Source organism: Notolabrus celidotus, chromosome 12 (genome assembly GCF_009762535.1).
Source record: "Notolabrus celidotus isolate fNotCel1 chromosome 12, fNotCel1.pri, whole genome shotgun sequence".
In the NCBI taxonomy this organism is placed as follows: Eukaryota; Metazoa; Chordata; class Actinopteri; order Labriformes; family Labridae; genus Notolabrus; species Notolabrus celidotus.
In genome coordinates, this window is record NC_048283.1 from 13,961,470 (window position 1) to 13,989,170 (window position 27,701).

General features: G+C 39.0%; 1 protein-coding gene across 1 annotated transcript; it reads right to left on the reverse strand.

Annotated features, from left to right (window-relative positions):
• Window positions 1–3,586: 3,586 nt before the first annotated feature.
• On the reverse strand, window positions 3,587–26,509 carry clcn1b (chloride channel, voltage-sensitive 1b). Its single transcript, XM_034697637.1, has 24 exons — window positions 26,494–26,509; window positions 25,500–25,602; window positions 25,042–25,292; window positions 22,647–22,778; window positions 22,353–22,481; window positions 22,053–22,186; window positions 21,566–21,643; window positions 17,601–17,679; window positions 15,124–15,249; window positions 12,255–12,339; window positions 11,983–12,084; window positions 11,416–11,500; window positions 10,109–10,264; window positions 9,923–9,992; window positions 9,720–9,830; window positions 8,992–9,205; window positions 8,759–8,892; window positions 7,284–7,465; window positions 7,112–7,193; window positions 6,946–7,028; window positions 6,653–6,697; window positions 6,446–6,550; window positions 4,801–4,887; window positions 3,587–4,541 (listed from the first exon to the last, which is right to left on the reverse strand). The coding sequence occupies exons 1-24, from the start codon at window positions 26,507–26,509 to the stop codon at window positions 4,080–4,082; spliced, it is 3,051 nt and encodes a 1,016-aa protein (XP_034553528.1). The 3' UTR covers window positions 3,587–4,079.
• Between the last annotated feature and the right edge of the window lie 1,192 nt (window positions 26,510–27,701).

Sequence of the window (27,701 nt, forward strand, 5' to 3'; positions counted from 1 at the left end):
TATTCCTGTGGATGTTAAGGTTTACTGGTCACACTGGTTAACAATTGAGTTCCTCTTTTTGTATAAGTCTACTGCCATCTTCCAAGAGTTATGGTAAATCGTCCGCAGGCATTATGCGGACAATTATGCTTCTGGTCCTCTGCCTTTCTCCCTCTCTCTTTCTCTCTTTCTCTTTCTCTTTCTATCACTTTGTATCTGTTCTGTATATTTGTGTCCGTCTGTTTGTCTGTCTGTCAGTGTACAGTTAATTGTCTGCTGTCTTTTTGGAAGAATCACTGCCTGAAAAAATAACTCGTTTTCACATCAACCAAAGGGGATTTGAGGCAATCAGACATGTAACATAGTTATAATTTGATAATGTGTGGCAAAAACGTTACCGCTGTAAAAAGTAATGCTGTGAAAAATTGGATGGCTTCTGTGAAAATCTGTATAAAATTGGATTTATTTGTTTGAACTGGGCAGTGTGACTGGTGACACCAGTGTACACTCATGACACTCACCTATGCATGCTAGTTGGACGGTTGTCACAGGATGGTTCTTCCACGTGGATCCCTCTTCCTCTTCCTTCTCCTTCTCTCCTCTGTCAACAGCTCTCTGTTACTTCCTGTTTCTCTTCCTTTCCCCTCTTTTTCCTGCACGACAAAACCTCCACCTCCTCCTCCAGCTCCTTTACCTGTCTCCTCTTCTTTCCCTCTGGTGGAGAAAGAGCAAATAAACAAACCAACAAATGGCATTTATGGTGCAGATGTGTGGATATCTTTCTCTGGTGGTAAACAATTAGATCCTCAAACACTCACCTCTTTATCTCGAGAGCCTAAACACGTGTGATTTGTCTTCTTTTTTTTTTTTAAACCCTGTTTGGTGGTGGCTGCTATCTCAGGCCAACTCATTGGTGCTTGTCTGACAAACACAGAAATCATTAAGGAACTGGCAGCAGTGTAATCCAGCTTGTCATGCTTTTCCAAAAACCATTCCTCTCCAGTCCTTATCAGGGATTTTATGCCAGGAGAATATTAATGACTGATTCTCAGAGATGGGACCTCATCTGTGGGGACGGGCTGCTTATTTGTTCAAGCTTATATAGGAATCAGCAGCTGGAGCACACTGTTGACCTTTACAGCACAAAAATATTTGTACATTGTCTTTAGAAGCCAGATCACTGGCACACATGATTTTTTAACACTAATGCTGTGTCTGTCTGACAGTCAATGTGTTCCCTAGTGGATGGATTACCGTGAAAGAAGGCACAGATGTTCACTGCTTTTTCAGATATACTATAATAACTGGTGATTTCCTAACATTCACTTTGCACAACCAACAGGTCAAAATTTGCACTAGTTATGGTTAACATTACCTGAAAGCTCCCCTGATGTGTTATACACACATGTATATATCTATATATAGATATACATATATAGTGGTATGTGAATCTAAAGCATTGACTGCATGTGGATATGGACGACACACCTCCATCTCCTCCTATTGTAAAAAAAAAAAAGTGAAGCAAAAATACTGCCTTGCAGGGCGCTGATGCATTGAGCTGGAGACAAATTATTCAAAGTATATGCAGAAGCAATCTGGCTGGTAGGGCAGCAGAATTGGTATTACACCTTGTCTGTTTTCAAAACCGCCTACTATACTACCAGTACGTACTGATTTGGCCAAAATTCAGTATGTAGTAACTAGTATGTGAAAAGGTGCAAAATCTGCAGTATGCCAAAACTCCCCAGATGTCTACTGATTCAGGAAAATTTCACAGCATGCATCAGACCAGTCTGCCTCACGTACTGTTTCCCACAATGCACAGCGCTCGTTCTGCTTTCTTTCCTCTTCTTTTTTATGAGGGGGCACTCAGTTTTTATGTGCTGTGAAAATTATTAAATTACATATAAACCATTTCTTAACTTTTTAAATCATAAGTGGATGCTAAAGAAGCATTTTTGCAATCAGCTTGGCCGTTGTTTACTACCACATTCCGAAACCGTAAATCCAGTGATGTCTGGCCCAGTGTACTACAACACAGATCAAACAGAACAGTCATACTACATACTAAATTCAAACGCAGTATGTAGTAGGCAATACCTACTGACCACTACATTAGTGGGTAGTATGTAGCAGGCCATTTTGAAAACAGCCCTTGTCTGCTAATCAAAACACACACTGACTTATAAAAACATGTCAAAGATCCCTCAGGAGAACAGATTCTAGCGTTGATTTGAAGCAGACACTAATAGTTATGGAAAGATCTTTGACTTTGTGACGTTTTCTCTCCTCCACTCTGCTATTTTGGTAAAGAACGCTGCAGGAGCCACATTTATCAACAGAATGCTTAGTCATGACTTTGCATCCCTTGTTTTTAGCATCAAATAAGTAAAGCTAAACTGCTGAGAAAAATCAACACATGAATCAACATGATAAGAACTGGCATGACAATCACAACATTTATTTTAATTGTCTAGTTTGACCTCTGCTAGGATGGCCTCATGACCTAAACTGCAGCCAGTCACAGGTCTCTAATGGCCCTTTTCCACTACACAGTTCCAGCCATACTCGACTCGACTCTACTCAGTTTGGGATTCTTTTCCACCAGCCCGAGTACCGACTCACGGTGGACGGGGTCGTCATAACACAGCTGCGCGAAACTGTGTTCACGTCATTTTGAATGCGGCACAAACACAACAATCACAAACAATGGAGGACATGGAGGCAATGGTGTACATGCTGCTCGGTCTGTGGCTCTTTGTCACAGGCCGAGTGAGAGAGGATAAACCACGGCAAAACTTTGCGTGCAGACATTGTACAGTACTGATGTCATTTTTTAAAAATGGCAGGTTTGAATCTTGTGTTGGGCGTCGCGCTCATGACTCTTCTGTAACAACATTCTCTGACCAATCAGTGGCCGGCAGTACGTCGACGCCACCTTTTAGTATCGGCTCAGCTCACTTGGAACCAGAGCAGAGCCGGTACTAAAAACTGGTATCTGACACGAGGTACCGCGCCCGTGGAAACGCAACACAAACCGAGTAGAGTCGAGTCAAGTGGAGTAGAGTAGGGCTGAGACGGGCCGGTGGAAAAGGGCCATTAATGTTTTGGCCTCACTTCTCAGGGAGCTGTCACGTCGCCCATTTTTCTCTGCAGTCTATAATTTGCAGGCTTACCAGATTGCCAGAACACTGTCCTGATGTATACTGAGACAGGATCTTTAATCTCTTGAAAGTTGTCATAGCGCCGTTTTTTTAAAATAATCATCCAAATCATCACAAGCAAACAAGTATGAATGAAGGTGTTGGTTTTTTTTGCTGCAACCTCCATCATTTTCCCCCAAATCTGTCTAAACACAGCTATTTGAAAAACTGAAGAAGTTGTACAGAACAGCTGTACTGTTAGTGTTAGTGCTAATTATCACTGTCAGAATATCTAAACACCATTAATGTAGCATACCTTAGCATTTGGCTATCTTGATTTTTATTGTTCTACATAAATAATCAAAATAAGCTAGAAGACAATTTAAATATTTATTGTTCTTAAAAATTACAGGCTGGTAATAATGATTTAAATATTTATCATACAACAAATTATGATAAATGTAAATTATGATTTTAAATTAACTTCAATCAGTAAACTTAAAATGCTTGATCTCTTTGACCTCCTAGTCAAATTCATTAAGTCTTTATCAGTAAATTGTTTAGATATCATACATTTCATTGCTGTCAGTTAGTTCCTCATCAAAGGTACAGAATTAGATATACAGACATTGATATATGACGTGCTGCTACATTGAACAGTTCCATAGTTTGGAGAAACATTGGACAGTAGAGATGTGTTTGTCCGTCTGAAGTTCAAAAAGACACAGGAACACACCTGAGATTCTGAGAGTGAAAAAGTGAGATTGTTGTAAGAGTAGAAAATAAACCCAGTCCTACAAGTTTCAGAAGTTTTGTGTCCTCCAGCTCACCCTGCCCCCAGAGCATCTGTGGGGCGGCAGGTGAGCCAGACTCCTCCGTCCAGACGCAGCTCAGTCTCTGGAGGAAAAGGAGTGAAATCAAAAGAAGGTAGAAGTCTTTTCTATCAAACCTGCTTTATATAGGCTCATCCGACTCCTCACTCTCCCTCTCCTCCTGCAGGGAGGATAGTGTGAGCACAGGGCTGGTGGGTGACACCGGGGAGGCAGGAGGTGAAGGTGAGGTAGGGGTGGAGGTGGAGGTGGAGGGGGACGCCAGATCCTCAGAAGCGGCCTCAGCTCCTCTTGTTGTCACGGTGCCACCCTCCGTGCTGGGGGAGAACGAGGGAGCAGTGTCACCCCCAGAAGCTCCTCTAGAAGACAGTGAAGTCCCTCCGGAATCCTCCTTGGACTCCATCATTGCCAGGTCCCCCTCCCTCCGGCTCCCCTCCCCCCACAGGTCTCTGTCCCGAGTGGGGGAGGAAGGGGTGGAGGATGGAGGCTGGTGCTTCTTGGCTTTCCTGCTGGCATCTCTGAAGCTGGCCAGAGGAGGTCGAAGCCTCACCCCGCTGCGTGTGGAGCCCTCTATGGCTTTCTGTAGCTGTTAGATAGAGACAAAGGTTGAAACACACACTGAGGTAACACAAAAAGCAGATACACGTGTTGAAGTGCTATTGTAGGGAGAAGCTGTGGGCGGTTGATGGAATAACCGCATGAATCAGAGCATGATGCACCCAGTGACAGAACAACAGAGATTCTCACAGCTCACAGTCATGCCGCATTACAGGATCAAACCAAGAGAGAGGACAAAAACACGACGATGGATCCAAAAATGGAGTAAAATAAAGAAGTGATTTTACCTCCTTCAGTGCTACGACACCCACCAGCTTTCCAATACTGGTGACATAGGCGTGACTGAGACCCAGCAGAGAGAACAGGGTGTGTGTCTGAGAAATTAAACAGAGGGGGACATGATGCAGTCAGTGTCGAGTGTATTGTTGTGTGACAGTTCTCTGCTCGCACAGCTGCACTGGTACTTGTAAGAATCTTAAATTGTAAAAGGGAAATATCTTACTCTGCTGCATAACATGAGTCACAGCACGACATTCAAGACTCAGGATTCTAAGCTTTTAAGGGTGCAGGCAGAGAACAGGTTGCAGTGATCAGATAGATACAACTATTAGTTTTCTGTTCTCACTGACTGCCATTCATTCGGGATACAATGTAAAGGAGATTATATAATGCATTCCTAACTGTTTTGGACAAGTGGTAACCATAGGCATAGAAAAATCACTACCAGAGGCTTCTAGGTTGATCAAAAGTAAGTTGGAGTCAGTAGTTCCAACATAGTGAGCACCACACTGGAAAAAATGCACCTCCAGAAAAAAAAAAAACTGATTTCAAAGTATTTTTACCTTGAAATAAGCAAAAAAATCTGCCAATAGAACAAGTGAAAATTTGCTTGGTAAGATTTCTTAAAATAAGACGTAATATTTAGAATACTGTGATCTTAAAATTAGCAGGGAAACCTTATTTTAAGCAATATTTGACCAGTATTTTAAAGCTTATTGTCACAGAATAAGACAGGAATGCAAACAATTCGTATTTTTTCACTAATACTAATACATTTCATGTCACCTTCTTCATTTGAGATAAATTCACCTTAATCTGAGTTGTATTATAGCAGCACTTCTCTAGATTTAAGACCATCTTGTGCTTGAAATAAGATTACAAAGTTTCATTTGAGCATTTTGAGTTACAATGTCTTTTCATAATTAGCTGGATATACTAATATTCAGTCATGTTGTTTTTTAGGATAAGCCAGCTATACTCAAAAGTAGGTGTTTCACTGTGTGCATGTAGTTTGAGGATGTTTATTTTTATTTGATTTAGAAGAAACAGTGCCTGAAAACTGTAACCCAGCCTTAAAAAAACAACTTTTCTTTCTTTCTTTCTTTCTTTCTTTCTTTCTTTCTTTCTTTCTTTCTTTCTTTCTTTCTTTCTTTCATCAATGGGGCTGTTTTCTGATAGGTTCTCCAATAAAATGCATTTACTTAAATCAAGTAAAGTATTTGTCTCAAATCAAGATTATCTGTCTTCTACAAATAAGATCTCAGCTTGAAAAATGTATGAAATGTAAAATAAACCTTATTTCTTCCAGATTTCAACTCAAAACAAGATCATTTCAAGATTGTTTGACTTACAGTAACAAGATATTTAAGATGTCTTAAAACAAGTCCCTCTACCTTGCTCAAATGTTACTTGTTAAGTAAATGTATCTTAAATCAAGTGGGATAAGACATTTTGACTAAAAATGAGACAATTTCACTTGGTAGGATTTTGAGTTTTTACAGTGCATTGTCTGGCTTTAGAACCCCTCTACAGGAACCAGTGGGTGAACTCACTGAAACAATGTTCATGTTTTACAATCTATGGTTTTGAGACTCTCAAGACATTACATTTTGAAAAGCATGTCCACATGTATTGAGCAGAGACTGTTGTTACCTTGTGGAGTGATGTTCTTTCCACCAGCTGAAATGGGGAGGGGTCTATACGTATCTGCTCCATATCGATTGGTTTATTGAGCTCCTCTTCTTCCCAGGCTTTGATCTGCAGCAGCCAATCAGAACGAGAGGAATGGAACTTATAGTTATTGATTCATTTGGTTTGATTTTTCTCATTGTCGTCTGTAGTATCAATAACTTTCAGTACCTCCTCTGGAGACATGGTGTCAGTCAGCGTAGGGGCTGTGGTCTCCTGAGGAAAGAGTGTGACAGAAAGACAAAAGGACAGATTGAAAAGCTAGACAGACGGTATTAAGATAACCCTTGTTGGCGTCATGTCATTGCCCTCTGCACAATATGTCATGCGTTTGCTGGGTTAGCTTGAGCTGCCATGTCAGTGCGATGCCCCTATCTGAGCTGTCACTGACGACTGAACAGCAGATCAGTGATGTGCTCTGAGCTTTTAGGGTCAAACTGATGAGTATGTGAGGTTAATCTTACCTGAGTTTCAGCCTGTCCTGACAAAGACGTGGAAGAGAAGAGTCTCTGAAGGGCCCTCCTGACAGAAGGCAGCTTACGCTTGTCTGATGGTATGATACAGAAACATGTCTAAGGAGAGGTAGTATTTGGTGGGTAGTCTTTTCATGCAGTGGTAATGCTATGTTACCTGAGTCTGTGTGGTTGGTGGATAGCTCTTGTGGTTTGGGGGATGGCACAGGCCCGTTACATTCCTCCTGTACTGGAGCAGTCTACAGATACAACATACATAACATTTTATCATTTTAAAGTAACAGGCTGAAGTACTTTCTATAAAGGGGTTAGGGTTGGATTTTTCCTACCTTGTCTGCATCCTCTTCTGCACCCTCCTCGTCCACAAAGGCAAAGGACTCCCAGCTGACTTTGGAGCCCTGATCAGGTGAGCGCGGACCTGTTTCAAAGACTCGCCTCTCTGGAGAAAGCCACCAGTCTAAGACAGCTTGAAGCTCTGTCCTCTCAATGGAGCCCAAAAGAATCATGGATTCTGCAGAGAAGTATAACAAGGCATAGTTAAACATTCTGGGAAATTGTTTGCTGGTTATGAGACAAGAAGACTTGAACTACTTTTAATATCTGTGAGCTGAATATGAAGCTACAGCCTGAAAAGTATTTGTCTTACCTTGGCATAGCACCTTGAAACAGCTTATTAGGCTTGATCAAGGGTTTAGAAAAAAAAACACCAACCAGCACTACAGGATCTCACTTACAGAGATAGTTTAGATCTTGTTTGTTTGAGCTGTAAAACGGCAACTTCTTTCACAAATTTGAACTTTTGTTTGAGGCTATTTCTTGGCTGGGTGCAGTCATTTTCTGTAATTTCTAAGCAGGGGTGTGTCCATGCTTTTTGGACTGGGGTGGCCCAACTGAGGCACTCAATCACGCACACACGCACACACACACACACACACACACACACACACACACACACACACACATGCTCTACTAGCATTCATTTACCATGTCAATCCTGTGACGTCACCCATCTGTTTCTGAAGCGCTGTTTTGAGGCCAATCGGCGGCGGCAGCTATATTGCTGCTGTCGAGCCAGTGTGACGTAAAGAGGTGGGCTTTGAGCCTCCTAGCCAACAGCTACAGTGGTCAATCAAGTCAGCTATGCCTCTAATTGGAAGACTCGTAATCTCAATATCTTCGAAATTGCCGCGTTAGAAAAATTCGACCCCCGTACAGTGTGTGCCAATCGAGAAATGAGCTATCCAGACTACACTCGTCTTTTGTACCAGGCTGTGAACATGTTTATTTCTGCTGTAAAGATCGTGTTTTTTTAATTGTGTATTTGGTTTCTGGTACTTCCGGAGCCAGCCTCAAGCGGATCCTAGATGAACTGCAGTTTTTAGCACTTCCACATTGGACTCATATTTTTAGACCGGAGGTTGCCGCTTGGTCTATCCCTGTTATTTATATGTACTGCAAACTGATATGCAAAGAAGGCTACTAGCAACCTGTTGCACCACAGCTCCAATTGAAACATACAGTCCGACATCTGCAAAGCAAACAGCCAGTCATCGTTTAGAATTTGGGGTGCTTAATCACATTTCAAGGGGGGCCCATGCTACTTTCTCTGGACATGTCCTTAATTAGTACGTTTAAACGCAGCTAATAAGTTAACTTTTTAGCTTTTATCAAAGCAATGCTTGTCCCTCCTGTTTCCAGCCCTAATGCTAAGCTGTACATTCATCACAAATGCCCTTCAACACTTAGGTATATCTATAAGACTAACTAAGAGCATGAAACAATCTGGTAATGTGTGTTAACTTACCTTTAGAGTCCACCAGGGGGATGGTTTTTAGACTTGAGTTCTCTAAGAGACGGTCCAGCTCTCGAAAAGTGGACTGAGAAGACAGAAACCTCACTTTGCGCACCATGATGTCCTCCACAAAGATATTATACTTGCTGAGGGTGAAGAGATACTAAAGTAAATACAAATAAAAATTACAGCTGTATGGAAGACTTACACACACATACAAAGTTTTTTCTAGGCTTGAACTTCACCTGATGTGCCCGAGGGCCAGCTCAGGCAGGTAGGGCAGCTTCTTCACCTGGATGATGGAGTCGTATAGAGAGGGCTGTAGACCCTGGGCCACCATGTTGGCCAGGATGACTGCCACCATCATGGGCAGGATGTGAGAGATTTGACCAGTCAGCTCGAAGCATATTACTGCCGTGGAAACTGTGTGTGTGACGGCTCCTGTCATTGCTGCCGCACCTGGAAATGGATGAAGTATTAAGTTTCTCTATCTGATTCCTCTGAGCAGATCTTTTGTCAGTTAAACAAAGTTGCTGGGCAGAAATAAAAGTTTAATGTATCAAAAATATTCATCTATCAAATCTATTTGTTTTCTTAACTGCTTATCCTGTTTGACGATAATATGTGCTACATTGGGAAAAAAGTTGTATAACATTTCATACACTTTTAGATTGAGACACAAGAGTTACACATTCAAATGAAGACCTTTTATTGATCTATTAATGTGATTTAATTTTTTTTCCCTAACAAAACAGCCACATTCAAAATGGCCCAGTACAGAGACCTCATTTTAAGCAAAGGTACAACTCAGCAAAGTGAAAATGGTGAAACTGTTCCTAAAGTTTTACTAAATCAACATATATAAACTGGAGTTTTATCAGGATGCTATTTCATTTTTCCTTAATCTTAAAGTCTCTAATAAGCCTGAAGGCATTTGTTCACAGATATATAGCTATATGATTAGCAGACTGACCAATGACAGCGTAACCTCCGGGCAGGATGCGGTAGACGATCCCATCAAACAGGATTCCATTTGGGAAAAGTGTGGCCATAATCTCCCCTACGAGGCGACCGAACGCAGCTCCTTTGGGATAGAGATAAAACATGCTGGTAAAAACAAATTGAACTAAAGCTCAGCAGGAGATACTGTGCTTGCATTAAAAAAAATCCTCTTACCTAATATGAACACTGGCATAAAGGCACCGGAGGGGATGGGCATCGTGGTTGAAACTGCTGACATCCAAAACTGCAACACAAATACAGGATCAAGACAGTCATTCTGTGCCAGCTCCACAGTTTTTTTTATGCTATTACATGTATATGAAGGCAACATTTACTTTATACAGTGGAACGGAGAGATACCTTCATTATGAAGAAGAGGACAAGGATGATGAAGACACTGACGTGAGGATGGAGCCATGCAGACGAGCGACCCATGTCGGGTGGGAGAGGAGATCCTGAGATTTTGGTCCAGGTCAAATTATCGAACAGGGAGTTGATACACTCCCTAGGCATCAGCTAGAAAAACACAGATTGTTAAAACATTTATTTTTTTCTCATGACTCTTTGAAAAAATACTGTAATATACTTGAGAAATGTTACAATGGCAACGACTGTCAGATAAATACTCTATGTAAATAAACATGCAAATATACAATGTAACAACTCTCCAAACAGAATTCACTTTTTTATTTTATTTTATTATTTAACTACTATTTTCTTAAATGTAAAAACTACCTCTGCTACTCACCACTGCACTATTATCATATTATTTTAGTCTGTACATATTAGTCATGCCTATTTGTTGTTCTTTGTATTTATAGCTGATGTTGTTGTTATTATTATATATATATATTTTTTTATATATTTTTATTTTTATTATATATATATTTTTTTATTTGTATGCCTTATTATGCCTTTTACAAAGAACGCACGGTTTCCCAAAGTCAAATTCCTTGTGTGTTCAAGCATACCTGGCCAATAAAGCTGATTCTGATTCTGATTCTGATAACACATTTAATGAGAGAAAAAGCTAAAATGCTCTTTAATATGTAATGAATATATATGCAATGTATGTGTATGAATTTGATGTGCTTTGGCAACAACATGTCTTTGTTCATGCCAATAAAGCAAATTGAATTGAATTGAATTGAAATTGAAAAAGCTCAAATGCTCTTTACTGGACTGAAAAACCACAATGACGAGCATAAAGAAAATACAATTTTGGAAAATTTGAAGCCAGTAACATTTTTTTAATATTTACTACATGTACTGTTACTGCCTTGTACAAGTCAGGAGTCTTCCAGATTTGATTTATTATCCAAACCTGTCGTTTTCACCCGTTTCCTTACATGACATCACTTGAAGCATTTTTTTAGACGTCACGAAGCTCCCTCTGAGCTACAAAAGAATTTCTACAACCTTTCATAAACATCAGGAGGCAACTACCAAGACTTGTAAAAACACACTTTGATGTCTAAAATGATGGCATTCCCTTTTAAGTTGCTTACAAAAATCACATTTTTGAGGCCTTTCTCTGCATACGCAGCATAACATGACAAAACCACACCGTACAAACCCCAGTGACCTCCTTTTTCTGAAATATCATAAATATTCATGAAAAGACTTCAAAAAGCAGCCAGAGAGCGTGAGATTGATTCAGACTTTACCTCTCCAGCCATAAACTGTCCAAATCCAGGGGGGAAAGTGAGGGTGGAGATGATCAGTGTCACTGCACCTGGATAGATCAATCGACTGGGTGTACACAAACACACGCACACACACATACACACAAAGCCATTAATAGGAAGCCCAGTGTACTCTGAGAAACTCAATACATGGCATAACAAGTAGTGGTTGTAACAGAAATAACTGTCAGTACGAGTGTGCAGCAGCACTGATTGCATGGCTCTCCTGCTGCTGCTCTTCTCTCTAATGGTGGAGGCTAATGTTCCCTGACTGCTCAGTCTCAGAGGATAAGTGAATCTCCACATTGAGTGAATAACTGGCTGAAAGGTTGTTAAGGCTTTGCTGCTGTCCTGGCCAGTGTTGTGAGACTGATGAGTTGGGAGAGTGGAGCTGAGACACATTAAGAGGAATTGGGTTTGGATGCACAAATGGTTTTAGTCTCTTGGAACAGTGTTTGCGACAAGAATCACTGCATTTTGAGAGCCCAACACAACATTAATCCACAACAGTAGGCATTGTACAGTCATGTTTATGAGCTGGGATCTCACTGTTTGGTTAGGAAGCGTGTGAGCGCTGTCGGCCTCCTCATGAAGAGTACCACCTGTCTGTTCAGGTAGACGAAGAACGCCCCCAGGAAGCCACATGAGATCCTGAAACATGAGGGAAAAACACATTGTACCACTCAACATGCACAAGGATGAGACATCTGTGTGGACTTGGTATGAATTTGAGACATCAATGATGTGTTTACTTCTGTGGAAAAGTGAAAACCTACAGTATTTTGGCACACTCACAAACACTGGAACACATATATTCTCACCCTATTATTGCGAATGCAGGCAGCTCCTGCAGGTCAAAAGGGAAATCCATCCGGAAGTTAGTTTTGAAAAGAGCTGTGATGGTGACTGAAAGACAAAGATTTATGAATAAAAATGAAAAGCAAAAAATATCATTTCAGTGTCTTATTTCTGTACTTAATATCTGGGGCTTGAGTTTTTATTTATTTGCACCCGCCTGAATCAAATAGTGAACTCATGATATGAAAATATATTTGCAGTTTTGAAAAAACATTAAAATTTAACTCCTACACTGCAAAAACTCAAAATCTTACCAAGTGAAATTGTCTCATTTTTAGTCAAAATGTCTTATCCCACTTGATTAAAGATACATTTACTTAACAAGTAACATTTGAGCAAGGTAGAGGGACTTGTTTTAAGACAATGCTTCTTAAATATCTTGTTGAGTCAAACAATCTTGAAATGATCTTGTTTTGAGTTGTAATTTAGAAGACACAAGGTTTATTTTACATTTCATACATTTTTCAAGCTGAGGTCTTATTTGTAGAAGATGGATAATCTTGATTTAAGACAAACACTTTACTTGATTTAAGTAAATGCATTTTATGGGAGAATCTAGCAGAAAACAGCTCCATTGATAAAAGAAAGAAAGAAAGAAAGAAAGAAAGAAAGAAAGAAAGAAAGAAAACGTTTTTTTTTAAGGGTGGGTTACAGTTTTCAGGCACTGTTTCTTCTAAATCAGATAAAATATACATCCTCAAACTACATGCACACAATGATACACCTACTTTAGAGCATAGCTGGCTTATCCTAAAAAACAACATGACTGAATATTAGTATATCCAGCTCACTATGACAATACGTTATATCTCAAAATGCTCATATTAAACTTTGTAATCTTATTTCAAGTACAAGATGGTCTTAAACCTAGAGAAGTGCCGCTATAATACAACTCAAATTAAGGTGAATATATCTCAAATGAAGAAGTTGACATGAAATTTATCAGTGCAGAAATCTTTTTCTGAGTGAACAATTACTAATTGTTATCATTCCTGGATTATTCTGAGACACTAAGCTTTAAAATACTGGTAAAATATTACTTAAAATCAGTTTTCCCGTCTAATTTTAAGATCACAGATTACTAAATATTACGTCTTATTTTAAGAAATCTTGCCAAGCTAATTTTCACTTGTTCTATTGGCAGACTTTTTTTTTGCTTATTTCAAGGTAAAAGTACCTCACAGCACAGCATTGACTTGACATCACTGTGTGAGTTGATATACCACTGCACAGTGATTCAGTAGTTATGCTCTATCACCTCAAAGCAAGAAGAATCCTTGATTAAATACCTAGTTGGGGATAGGGGCCTTATTGTGTGGGATTTGCATGTCCTCCCAGTGCATGCATGGGTTCTCCCTCTATACTAGATCTCCTTACATTAAATCACTTTTAAAAAGTCATGCTCCTTTGGTAAACTGGTCACTTTAAACCGCCTGTAGGCGTGAGTGCAAGTGTCTAAATGTCAGCCCTGTGACAGACTGATGACCAGTCCGAGGTGCACCCTGCCCCTTGCCCAACAACAGCTGGCATCGGTACCAGCACCCCTTGCGACCCTGAAGGGTATAACTGGTATGGATGATGGATGGATGGAAGTTGATATAGCAAAACAGATGCTTCTTTACAGATCCAACAAATACAGAGTAACGCTATCTTATAATTGGGGTCGTGTTGTGGCCACCTAATGAAGTCAAATATTCACTTTTCTTTTTAGCTCTAATTTTAGTCTCAACCAACGCCCAGGGGAAACGTCTCTCTATGTAGCTGCTAATTGCTTCACTACATTCACTGTTTCTGTAAATGGCAAGTAGAGTATCAGGAGATGAGGGTATCAGAGCTTTATGATCAATGAGCGTTGTATGCCTATTTAAACCATAATGTGCAATCATTTAAAAGATTTCCCTCAGTGACGTTCATCCTCTCTTTTTAACCCTCCTGTTATTTTTGTTTCTCTGGAACTGCAATAATGCTCCTGGGTTAATTTGACCCGGGCATATTCAATTATCCAAGTGTCAGAACCCCAAAAAAACCCAATACAAATTTTTTTAAATCTAATTTTTAACTCCATTACTAACCAGATAAATCAAGATTTAGTCCATTGGTGTTCTTTAATTCTCACAGATCATGGTTCAATGAGGATAACTCACTCGTTTTTCATTAAAATTAATATTAAAACTTTTTTTATGTACATTTGAAAGCCCTAAATATAAATACAATAGTTTAACATGATATAGATTTTTGTTTATTTTATTCTAAATTTGTATTTTTTTTTATTTTTATGAAGTGATGTTGATAAACTAACACCTTTTCTGTCACATGGTGCCCAGATTTTTATGCTGTATTTAACAGGTTTTGAAGGCGTATATTGCATGAAATAGACTTTAAAAGGGTCAATTTGACCTGCAACGCAACAGGGGGGTTAAACTACATATTAAACTACAAGTTGACTTCCTATTTATTAGATGATTGTCTGTTTGAGTTAGAGCAATGACTTTCTTGAAAATAGGACAACAATAGTGTATAAAGATGTCCCTGAGTTGTATCTGCTCAATATAATATCACATTTTAAGGGAATTTACTACAAATGTTAAGAAGTTAGAGGGCAGTCATTTAAAAAGCAAGATGTGTATTTTCCTGTGGTGGATATATGGTGTGAGTTGTATGTGATGACTTGAAATATTTCTGGTTTATCTCAAGCAGCAAATGTTATTTAGCTGTCTTATTCAGCTACTTTCCATAAAATGACAGCTCAGCAGTCTTTAACAACAGTGTGTGTGGATTCTGTGTGTGTGTTTGTGAGTGAGTGTGTGTGTGTGCGCCTGCTCTGCTTCTCACCAGCATCCTTGTTCCAAACAGAGAGCACCCTGAATATGAAGGCGCTGAATGTGGCGGCAAAATATCCCCGCCAGTAATTCCTCACTGCAAAGTAGGTAGACGTGACCTCAATACTGAACAACACTCCTGGTGGTGAAGGAGGGAGAGAGGGAGAGAGGGTGAGAGAGAGAGAGAGAGAGAGAGAGAGAGAGAGAGAGAGAGAGAGAGAGAGAGAGAGAAATGATGGAGGGAGACAGAGGATTAAACAGGAAAGTAAAATGAGGATAGATGGTGTGAGAAAGGAGTGAAGCAGAGGAAGAGAGGAGTGTGAGAGAAAATGGATGGAGGAACAGGGACAGAGGGACAGAGAGAGAGAGATTAAAATTAGTTAAAATGAATCCAAAGACACTTAAAGCTGAGGGTGTAATTATACATAACAGGAGAGCCACAGACTGATTACACTTACTATAACACTACCAACACACACACACCCACACATACTATAAAACACACACACACAATCAAATACACAATCATGTTCACTTTAACACATTTTGGGGACTTCCTTCAGCTCGCTTCTGGACATTTATAAACTTAAAACACTGAAAAATCTGCTCCGTCATACGTGGACAGAGCTTGTAGTTTTGGTTGTGTTAGCTGCTAACTTAATTTCCCTGTAGCATTAAAATGTATTGTAGTGGTTTGTCAGTGTGTGTTGTTACACCACTGTGCCCAGAAAGCATATAGGATTTGTGATGTTCAGTATAAGCGTATGGCATGTATGAATATACCCATGCTCCTCTAGTGATCCTGGCTTACCAAGAGAGTAGCTCTTTTTATATTATGTTGTGTTGTTGTTTTATACTTCCCTCTTCCATAACACTAACTATAAAATATGAGAATAGAGTAAAATAAGCCGTTTGTAATTTCCCAAAAGGAAAGTTGAACAATTCATGTCTTGTTTTGTCTGGCCAATACTTCAATTCCCAACATTTCTTTGTTCCTCACCACTGAGAACAAACACTAAGGTGAAATTTAACTATAAACTTTAAACATTATGTTATACAATTGAAAAATGATGATACCAATTTCACAGCTCACAAAGCACTAAGTCAATAAAAGAGTGCCAAACATTTATGTGTCCTTTCACCTGTGCTGATACAATAACTGGCTTTACACAATAAGTCCAACACACTGCCTCTTTTTAACACCTCATTTAGATAAAGTATGTTCTTTTCCACACACTAGCCACTCCCCTTGTAGAAAACATCTAAATACCAAATGCATTAGTGTAAGAGTTACTCTGAAGTCACTTCAGGCTGAAACACATAGAGCTTAAGCCTGCTTTATCTCTAAATGGATGGTTTGGTTTGACCAGACTTCTGCTCACAAATAACCACACCTAACAGTGATGTAACTGGTGTACACCTGTACATCAGTGCATGGCATAGTGAGAAGTTGGATCACAGGAGGTGAGCCGATAAGACTTTTTTGGTGTGATAAGTTAATCATTTCTAGAGTTAGATGAGTAAATACGCCAGCTGAGGTATTATATGTTTTATTCTATACACAGTTGGTATACATTTCACCCAAAAAGTGACAACATTTTTTAACCCTCCTGTTATGTTGCAGGTCAAATTGACCCTTTTAAAAGTTCAATAATAAAGCTAAAAAATTTAAATAAGTATTTTTTCAGTATGAAACTTCTTCTGTTTGGCTTAATAGGTGAAACCAACATATAAAATGAAAATGGTTGATTTAACATATTTCACAGTCAAAATTCTGACTTTTTTCTTAATCCACTGGAAAAAAAAAAGGTCCAATATGTATTTTTTAATATTATTCTGAGAAAAAAAAAACAGAATTCTGACTTTAATCTCAGATTTCTGACTTTTTTCTCAGAATGATAATAAAAAAAAAATAGATTGGACCTTTTTTTTTTTCAGTGGCCCTAATCCTCTTCGTTACGAACATAACAGGAGGGTTAACAGAAATACCAAAATGATGTTAGATGTAATTTGGAAACCAAATATATTGCTGTTACATTTGGACAAGCAGTAAACATTATTTTCTTTAACAGAAAATCATCTTGACTCTGCAAATATGTTCAGAATATATGTCTTAGTGCCCTAATAAAATAATGTTATGCATTTATAGAGTATATAAATAAATGAGTAACAGCTATTATCATCATTGGATGTTGTACACACCAACCATAACTTCAGTGTTTGTTTTAAAAACTAAATTCTGAAATACTTTCTAATAATGTCCCATAGAAAGACACATTCAGATATTTGCCCTGATAAAAGAAGAAAATTACTTAGTTCAATAAACTTTCAACTTATTCTGGTTAACTTTCTACACCATGTGCTACTGACACATTTCTGTGAGTAGTGAAAAGAAGATCAGGTACAGCCTCAGCCTGTATCAGTAATGGAAAATTTGAGCAGTCAGTTGGATTTTGGTTATATGAGGTAAGTGTGCGAGTTGTACAGTACCTCCCAGAGGAGTGCCGAAACAGCATCCCACCCCCACGGCACAGCCAACAGTCAGAATATCTGTGTAACCATAAGGGTTCTACTGACACAGAAAACAGAGAGGGAGAAACAAGAGGGGATGACGGGGTGAGAGAGACAATGAGGGATGAAAGGAGTGAGATGATGAAGGGAGGGGGAATGAAAGTGATGAGGAACGACAGAGTAGACAGAGACAGGAGAGAGAGTCAGTGAAAGAGAGAATACAAGATCAAGGTGGAGAGGACATGATGGGAACCACAGGGGGGGAGAGTGAGAGAGAGGGGAGGCAAAATGGAATAAAGTGAATAAATAATGATCACTGGAGTGTGGGTAAAAAAAGTGATTGAGAAGAGGTAGGAAAAATCAAACCAAGAGGATTTAAAGCAGAGCATGCAACTGCCAATGAGGGTAATCGTCCAGGCAATGAAGCAATCAAGAGACAATCCGAGGTGTCGTTATGTCCCTACGAAAAGCTGATTGCAGGCCAAAAATCAAAGATAGCTCACCTAAAATTAAAATAAAAGTTCAGTTCTTCAGAAAAAGCCTCATAGTAGACAGAGCCCTATAAGTCAAGGCTCAAATACACTGCTGCTTCTAATATCATCTTAAATAAAGTTGATTTTCAGTGGATATTTTTTGAAGTGGATACTTTTTTTTGTCTCTATACAAAATATGAAGCTGTCTATGAGAGCATTAATACTGGAAGTAAACAGAAGAAGCTAGGCTGGCCCTATTTTAAGGTGAAAAATCTGCCTCTAAGCACCTTGTAAGCTACTTGTAGTTCATTAATTTAAACTCATATTAGCACATTTCTCTATTCGTACACACTGTAAGGGGGTTTCAAGTTTTCTTAACTTAGTTCTGAAGATATTCAGGTCAAAGTTTTGCATCATTTCTAAGTTTATAAGTGTCCAGAAGTTGCATAGTTGGGACATAGCTGACTTGACTGACAGGCGGGTAGCTGTTAGCCAGGAGGGCTACGCCTCTTTGCCTCATGCTAGAGCGAGGGAAAGTTCAGTTGAGTCAGCATTTCTAATACAGCGACAGCCATCATTTGGCTTGGGTGACGTCACTGAGACTATATCCATGTTTTAAACAGTCTATGTTTTTTTTTTTTTTAATAAAATAAACAAGTCTTGTTCATAGACTGTATAAATAATGGACGTAGTATCCGTGACGTCACCCATCTGTTCCTGAACGCTGTTTAGAAGCCAATCGACGGCGGCAGCCACATTGGAAATGCGGAACTCAACCAGGCAGAGGGTGACGTAAAGAGGCGGAGTTTGATCCTCTCAGCCAATAGCTATGTGTTCTCGTCATAGACTGTATAAAATATAGACGTAGTATCCGTGACGTCACCCATCTGTTCCTGAGAGCTGTTTTAAAGCCAATCGACGGCGGCAGCCATATTGGAAATGCGGAACTCAATCAGGCAGAGTGTGACGTAGTGTGAGCCTCCTAGCCTCCTCATGTCAGTCATGTCCTTATATGGGCAAAAACTCGTAATCTTAATATCTTCTGAACCGTCACGTTAAAAAAAAATTCACCCCCGTACAGTGTGTGCCGATAGAGAGATTAGCTACGTAGAGCCAAGCCGTTTTTTTTAACCAGGCTGTAAACAAGTCTATTAATGCTGCAAAGATCGTCTTTTTCCCATTCATGTCTATGTGGTTTCCGGTGTTTCTGCAGCCAGCCTCAAGCAGATTCTCGATGAACTGCAGTTTATAACACTTCCGCATGGGCTTCCTTGTTTGAGACCGAAGGTTGCCGCTTGGTCCTCGTCCAGGAGTCAAGTCAGTCATGTCCTTATTTGGGCAAAAACTCGTAATCTTAATATCTTCTGAACCGTCACGTTAGAAAAAAATTCACCCCCGGACAGTGTGTGCTGATAGAGAAATTAGCAACGTAGAGCCAAGCAGTTTTTTGAACCAGGCTGTAGACATGTTTATTAATGCTGCAAAGATCGTCTTTTTTGAATTGGTGTCTATGTTGTTTCCGGTGTTTCTGCAGCCAGCCTCAAGTGGATTCTCGATGAACTGCAGTTTATAACACTTCCACATGGGCTTCATCTAGGTTGCCGCTTAGTCTTATTTTCAGAGCTTTAGAGTTGATGAAAAAAATCATCATTTACTCATCTAATGGGCCTTCTTCAATGTAATTCAATCAAATTAAAAATGTTATCCGTCCACATGGGTCAATTTAAAGGACATAGAGCAGTGTAATAAAGAAGAAAAAAAAAGGGAAAAAAGAAGTCAGTCTTTATACTATGCTAAGCTAAGCTAATTGTAAGCTGACTGTAGCTTAATATTTAGCATACAGACATAGATGTAGTACCTATGTTCTTATCTCAACCTGAGCAGGAAAGTGGAGAACTGTATCTCAAAATATTTAACAAGGTAAGTTTTTAGTCACACGACAGGCTCAGCCACAGTACTGACAGGTTAATGTGCAAGTTTCAATATTGAGCACAACACTGGTATTGCCAGGCTTGATCTCCATGTTTATCTTATTGATGTTATTTCAGGAGGACAAAGCTAACTGGAGACCTGTGCCTGAACAAACCAGAGGAGCTGCACAGCACTTGCCTCCCACGGGAGCTGCAAAACAGGTGGCCACTCCTACAGCACACGCACACACCAACAGGTCCTGGTTATGGGTGCCATTCTGGGGTTAAGGGTCAAGGGTGGAGACAGATAGGGAGAGTAGAGAGGCGTCACAAACGAGCAGGGATGAATGGGAAAGCCAAAGGGAGAGAGCAGGGAAAAGAGGGAGACAGGGATATAGGAGGTTACTGTTAATACACATGCCAGACATTACCTTCACACTATTAATACTGTGAAACACAAACACAGAGGAGGTGCGAGGGGACGAGCCAAAACAAAGACTCATAAAAAAGAGGGAGGGGAAGGGGAGGGTGTGAGCTGGGCAGGAGAGAAACAGATCGGGGAAAACAACTGTCACAGGATTCCCACTTTCACTTTAACACAACATTCAAGGACTTGTTTGATTAGTTAAAGACTCAAATTAAGCATGGTGGCAAATATTGTTTGGTCATATATGCAGTCTAAGATTAACTCTAAAAGACGCACTATATTTACATTTAAAAAGTGGACCTTACCCTGTTAATATCCCAGTTACCTCTTTACTGTAGGCTACCCTCTGGTCCAAATTTTGGCACTTTTGACTCCAGAAAAAAATCTAGCAATGTCCACTTCTATTTTACTGTCTGTAGCCATCATGCTAACATGCTAACATGCTCACACTGAGAATACTTACAGGCTAATGTTTATCTATATTGCTAAGGGGTAATTTTTATGGCTTGAGTTTAGTTGAAAGTTGTCTAAAATGCGAACTGTCAACAGATGCTTCCACATGCTAAACAAAGTTCAGCCATGTTCAGTTAGCATGCATGAAAGTAGTTCTTGGGCCTAAAAGACCCCGGAACTCTTGGTCGAAATGCACCTTTACTGACCAAGCTAAGTAATGCTAACGTTAGAATTAGCTGATAATTGAGTATTTGCTAACCCTTTGCTCTACCCTCTGATCCATATATGATTGCTTCTCACTACATAACATTTTTGACCTGATGATGGTGCTTCAGGAAAAGTTGGTGGATCATCAAAGTTGCCTTAAATCTTGAAGTGGGCTTTCAGCAAATGTGTAAAATACATTTTTGAGACAATCTAGTGTGTTAGCAATATTTCCGTCATAACTGCAAATGTTGACCTAATGGTCTTGTCACTGAAATGCATACAAATCAAGTGCAGTAAATTAGTTTTATATCTTACATGACAGATTTTGAGGACTTGTAGGAACCATGTTATCACACCAAAGACAACAACAACAAAAAGTTATCATGATAAACCCACATCTCCAGAAGTGCATTGACTGTAGTCTGCAAGGACTTATGGATAATGTAATTTGTTTTGGTCAGGGCCTCAGCTTACCTCATAAACTCCAGAGAAGATGGACATGAATCGACTGAGCACTGCAGCACAGATGCTGGCGATGTGGACAAACGGACCCTGGGGGTGATGGAGGAAATCACTGACACAGATGAGCAACAAGTAATGTTTATATACACAGACACTGACAATTGTCTGTAAAACAGGGAATCTAAATTGGGACATGTTGTATCAGAGCAGATAAATCACTGTTTAATTGCAGGATGTGGCAGTTGCACTGCTACTGTAATAGAGAAAATGAATGAACTCCTTTGCTGGGGAATAATTTGTTTCAGTCCCACGAGAGGAGGGAGTGAAGAAAAACATGACAGAGGGTGATTTATTATCCTCCAAGCTTGGAAAAGGAGCACATGGAGTGATGGAAAGAGAAAAAAAGAAGAAGGAGGATGATAGTAACACACATATAAAAAAAAACAGATATTAAAAGGTAAAACAAACAGAAAAGAGATTAAAAGAGGTGTTTGTTTACTTCTTTGCCCACTGGCATCCCACTGCCAAGGCCAGCAGTCAGTCCGACCACTTTAGCTACAAAGGCTTTGAGGGTCAGATACTCCTTCAACACTACACCTCTCAGGATGGTTTTCAGCTCTGGAATACCAGAACCTGGGGAAAAAGAAAAACAGAGGAAAGATGGGAAAACAGACAACACATGTGGCAAACAAAAAATGAGCGTTTAAATGCAACTAAAAACAGATGAAAAGGGTTAAAAGAGGACAGAACAAAACGCTAAGAAAGGATTACAGAGGCTGACAGGTGATGGAGAGCTTACCGATGGCCTGTGGGGAAACCAAGTGACAGAAAAGTGAGGCAAACATGACAAGGATCATGGGATAGGTGACCCAGGCGAGATACTGGAGCGCTACATTGCCCTTAAGCTCTCCGTGTATCCACTTATAGGCTGAAAGAGAGAAAAAGACAGAAATAGAAAGAGAAAAGAGGGCAGAGACAGTGCATTACACACAGGGGAATAAATGCAATAATTAAAGACAGTAGAAACTTAAATCCTGTGTTATCAGAATACAAATGTGACTGTAATGCTTTCTGCATCTGGGACCTGTGGTACCTTGCAGGCTCTTAGCACTGGCGTAGTCCATACTCCAGCTGACCAGAGCCATAGTCAGTCCCAGAAGAACCAGGAAGATCCAGTCCTCTCCCATCTTGGTCACAATGTACCGCCGCACACGAGCCAAACAATCTGGGACAGAGAGATTAAATTAATGACTCATCTTGAATCATTTATCACTTGATTTAATTACTGACAGTTAGTTATTCTAGCTGAGCCTGAGAGGGAATCAGTCGGCGTGACTGCGGTAACAGTGACGATGTTGTAACATAACAGATGTGTATATAATGTAGAGAATAATCAGAGTGAGCTTGACATTCACTAATGGAGTAGCCTCTCATCCTAGTTCAAAATACCTTGAGATTAAAAAAAGCATAATCAAATTTGATGCAGCATTATTGATTTTAAATGCTTTGTTTTTTATATCCTTTCTGTAGTGTTAATAAGTTGCATCTTATGCTAAGCTATCTAACTTATTGGTTAAATTAAATAAGGTAGTTTTACTGTGTTCACAGTCAGAGCTCAGATGAGGGACTCCCTAATAAGTCGTTGTGTCAAGTTTGCACTGGATTGTATGCAAGCTCACTATATATATATATATATATACCCACTTGCAGCAGGTATTCATTCTCCTTTCAGAGTGGTGACTTAATGATTTATTAATTCAGTGAAAGTTAAATCATAATAATTAACATTTCTTTTACTTCTTCACCCTCCTGTTTGTTTCTCATGAAGAGCAATAATGTTCCTGAGTCAATTTGACCCAGGGTATATGAGGGCTATTAAGCCAAGCAAAGACATTTCATACCCAAGTCAAAACGGCCACCACCCTGGATACTTTTAAATCACATCTTAAAACTACTTTTTACTCCCTGGCTTTTAATACAGCATGAAAGTTTGTGTTGGTCTCTGTTTGTCTTTTAATTCACTGTATCTTAAAAGTTACTATTATTTATTTCTGCTGTTTGTATTTTTTTTGCAGCACTTTGGTAACCTTGTTTTTAAAATTTGCTATATAAATAAAATGGATTGGATACTGAAAAAATAATATTAACATTTTTTATCTATTCTAACTTTGAAAAGGGTCAATTTGACCCACAACAAACACAGGAGGGCTAAGTACATTGCAGCAAGTGGTGGAGGATGCACACTTTGTGTTTTTTAGATATGGATGATGTACATTAAGGGATTCCTGACCTCAGCTGGTCTTAAATCCCGACTACAGCCTTTAAACCAGCTGGTGCTAAATCTGACAGCATCATATTCTGCATGACAGTCTAATTAAACTATAGCAGTGCATCGTATTTTATGAGCTCATCATGTTGCATGTAAAATCATAATGTGCAAAGTAACCAGAAACTGGAGCCGTCAGATAGATGCTGCTCTCTGGAGAATGTAGTGTGATAAAATATGAGGGTTTATTAAAAAAGGAGTAAAGCAAAGTGAAGTGCCATTACCTTCAATCTGTTGAATTAAATGTGTTTTGTTAATTTCCACCTCTTTTCCCTGGTTACAACATGAGCTGTAATGAAACCCACCTAAAGCACAACCCATAAATGCTCTACCTCAACTAAAATGTGAGGACTTTATGCTGGGTTATGCTTTTATTTTTATTTTATTTTTTTTTTCACTTTTAAATTCTGGACTTGAACATTATGTTATTTTGTATCATGCTGTTCTCTCAATCATATTGCACTTTTTGACAACAAAAGAAATGTGTATGAAATGTAGGTAATGAGAACCAAACCAAACCAAGGGTTGGGGTGGAGGGGTATATGTAGTTGTTTCTGTTCTCTAATTTTTCTTTTGTTTTGTATCTTATTGTTGTTATAGTTGTTTGCTTTCTCTTTAATTTTCACTGTGAAGTTAGACTACACATTTTTTTTCTTCGCTCTTATCCTCTGAATTTAATATTCTTATTATTGCTATTATTATTAGATTTTTGACTTATTTATTTTCAAACTGTGAATTCCAATTCTATTATAATTTATATTACTTTTTGTGTCTTTATTTCCTTTATTTGTATAAAATGTAAAAAATATAAATAATAATAACTGTGGACAAATTTACTTTGACTGTAAAAGAAATGTTAAAAAATATCATTAAAAAAAAGAAACTGGAGCCATCAGATAGACGCTGCTCTCTGGAGAATGTAGTGTGATAAAATATGAGGGTTTATTAAAAAAGGAGAAAAGCAAAGTGAAGTGCCATTACCTTCAATCTGTTGAATTAAATGTGTTTTGTTAATTTCCACCTCTTTTCCCTGGTTACAACATGAGCTGTCATGGCAACCACTAGAGCACGACCATGGTAACTGTTATTCTTGGTTTGAGACTTCTTAGAAAAGCATTTGTGCAGCATTTGAATACAATAGCTCTTTATTTCTGCAGGTCACCTTGGCATTTGGAGTAGGGACGAGGCTTCTGGGTAGAGGAGGCGTGGCTGTGATGCGATTCCAAGGTCACAGGGTGATGATGATGATGCCGCCGGCCAAGGCCTCTGCGCGCGCTGCCTGTGTTTTCCCCTGCCTGTCTTCTCCATTGTCTCTCTGTCAGTAAGCGGGCAGCCTCCCGTCGGGCAAAGTTTCCCAGCTGCTCCCTGTACTCACCGTACAGCTGGAGAGAGAAGAGGAAATACTGAGAATCGCTTTGACACAAAAAGTCAGAAAAATCTTAAGACACTGTTTGGAGAAGGTAAACAAAAGGCTGGATAGGAGGAGGAGAGACAGGGAGGAGAGGGAGACGACAAACAAGACTTAGGAGAAGGATAAAACCAGATCCAGCGTGAAGAGTCTTGAGATAACGAGAAAGCAGTGGGGAATGTGTGGCGTGTGTGTAAGGGATACACACCAACCTGAATACCCTAGCAGACAGAAATAGACAAAACGGGTATCGAGATCGGAAAAACCCCTCCCTGAGAGGAGGCAGGGGCTGGAGGGGAGCCAGAGGAAGAGACCCTGGAAGAGAGGACATTCCACATTATCCTCTTTCCGACTGTGCACACATGAACACACACACACACACACACACACACACACACAAACACACACACTTGGTCAGACAACACGGCCCCCTGTAATCCAGTGTGATCAGTTTGCGCTGCACTCGTAAAAACCAAAGACGCAGTAAAAAGCTGCAGATCCAGGGGAAGCTATGATGTGCAACTCAAACCTACAGATCACATGCATCTCTCCGCACCGTAAAGCAAGGAGCTAAATCATACAGAGAGATGCCTGCCACACATTTCTGTCTCATGTTCACACAGGAAGGAAAGAAGAGCTGACACATCCATTCACAAGGCCCAGAAATCAGAACCAGAGCTTGTATATGAGTCCATAATTAAACAAGAATGATCTATACAATCAACTTGCGGGAATCATCACAGTCTGACATGGACCAGTGTCACCTGTCTTTAAGCACACTACAACTACATGGCTAATAAAGAGGTTTATAATTAAAACATGAATACACTTAACAGTAGGGGCCAGCATTTGTAATGTTAACGGTTTTTGAAAACTGTAGATGCCATTAAATCAACCAGCAAATTAACATCATTTTAACAATGCACAGCTTTAATGAACACAGTGTACTTGTTACAGTAGTATTGTATTTGTGCTGTAAAGCCTGAGCTGGCAGTAGATCAGTAATGAGTCATACAAAGCAACGCAAACTACTACAAAATGTTCATCATCTGGTATTACACAACAACCTTGTTGAATCTAACCTCCATTAGTTTCAGCTTATTCTGCTGCCTGAATAACTGGCAATGACAGGAAAGAGATGAATCACAGGTACCAGGAAATCTTTTGAAGTTAATTAAGAATACTTTTTTTTAAAAGAACGCTCACCTGGCATCACCGACATCATCATTTTCTTGGTATTCCAAAAAAAGTGAGGTGAATATTTTGTGGAAATTGTCAAAAGCAATGCAAGGTTGTGCACACAGGGGCATTCAATACAAAACCCTGGAAAAAATGCCCCTCCAAAAACAAGAAAAAAAAAACTTATTTCGTGGTACTTTTACCTTGAATCTGCAAATAGAACAAGTCAAAATTTGATTGGTAAGATTTCTTGAAATAAGACGTAATATTTAGAAAACTGTGATCTTAAAATTTATCAGGGAAAACTTATTTTAAGCAACATTTCACCAGTATTTTAAAGCTTAGTGTCTCAGAATAAGACAGGAATGCTGACAGTTGGTATTTTTTATTTAAAAAAAAAGACTTTTGCACTAATAAATTTCATGTCAACTTCTTCATTTGAGATATATTCACCTTAATTTGAGTTGTATTGTAGCGGCACTTCTCTAGGTTTAAGACCATCTTGTACTTACATTAAGATTACAAAGTTTATTTTGAGCATTTTGAGATATAATGTCTTCTCATAGTTAGCTGGATATACTAATATTCAGTCATGTTGTTTTTTTAGGATAAGCCAGCTATGCTCGAAAGTAGGTGTTTAATTGTGTGCATGTAGTTTGAGGATGTATATTTTTATCTGATTTAGAAGAAACAGTGCCTGAAAACTGTAACCCACCCTTAAAAAAACTACTTTTCTTTCTTTCTTTCTTTCTTTCTTTCTTTCTTTCTTTCTTTCTTTCTTTCTTTCTTTCTTTCTGTCTTCCTTTCTTTCTTTCTTTTATCAATGGAGCTGCTTTCTGATAGATTCTCCAATATGAAGATATTATATTATATTAAGATATTATTATACATTTACTTAAATCAAGTAAAGTGTTTGTCTTAAATCAAGATTAACCATGTTCTACAAATAAGATCTCAACTTGAAAAATTTATGAAATGTAAAATAAACCTTATTTCTTCTAAATTAAAACTCAAAACAAGATTATTTTAAGATTGTTTGACTTAACAAGATATTTAAGATGCATTGTCTTCAAACAAGTCCCTCTATCTTCCTAAAATGTTACTTGTTAACTAAATTCATCTTAAATTAAGTGGGATAAGACATTTTGACTAAAAATTTCACTTGGTAAGATTTTGAGTTTTTGCAGTGAATGCTTTACATCTAATCTTATACACTGATAAAGTTCTAAATCTCT

What these genes read in the sequence shown, in the direction of transcription:
- clcn1b (XM_034697637.1), bottom strand. An exon ending in CCTGCATTCGCAATAATAGG is followed by an intron (nt 12,085 to 12,254) that starts GTGAGAATATAT and finishes CTCATGTTTCAG; the next exon opens with GATCTCATGTGGCTTCCTGG. An exon ending in TATGCCAGTGTTCATATTAG is followed by an intron (nt 9,831 to 9,922) that starts GTAAGAGGATTT and finishes TCTATCCCAAAG; the next exon opens with GAGCTGCGTTCGGTCGCCTC.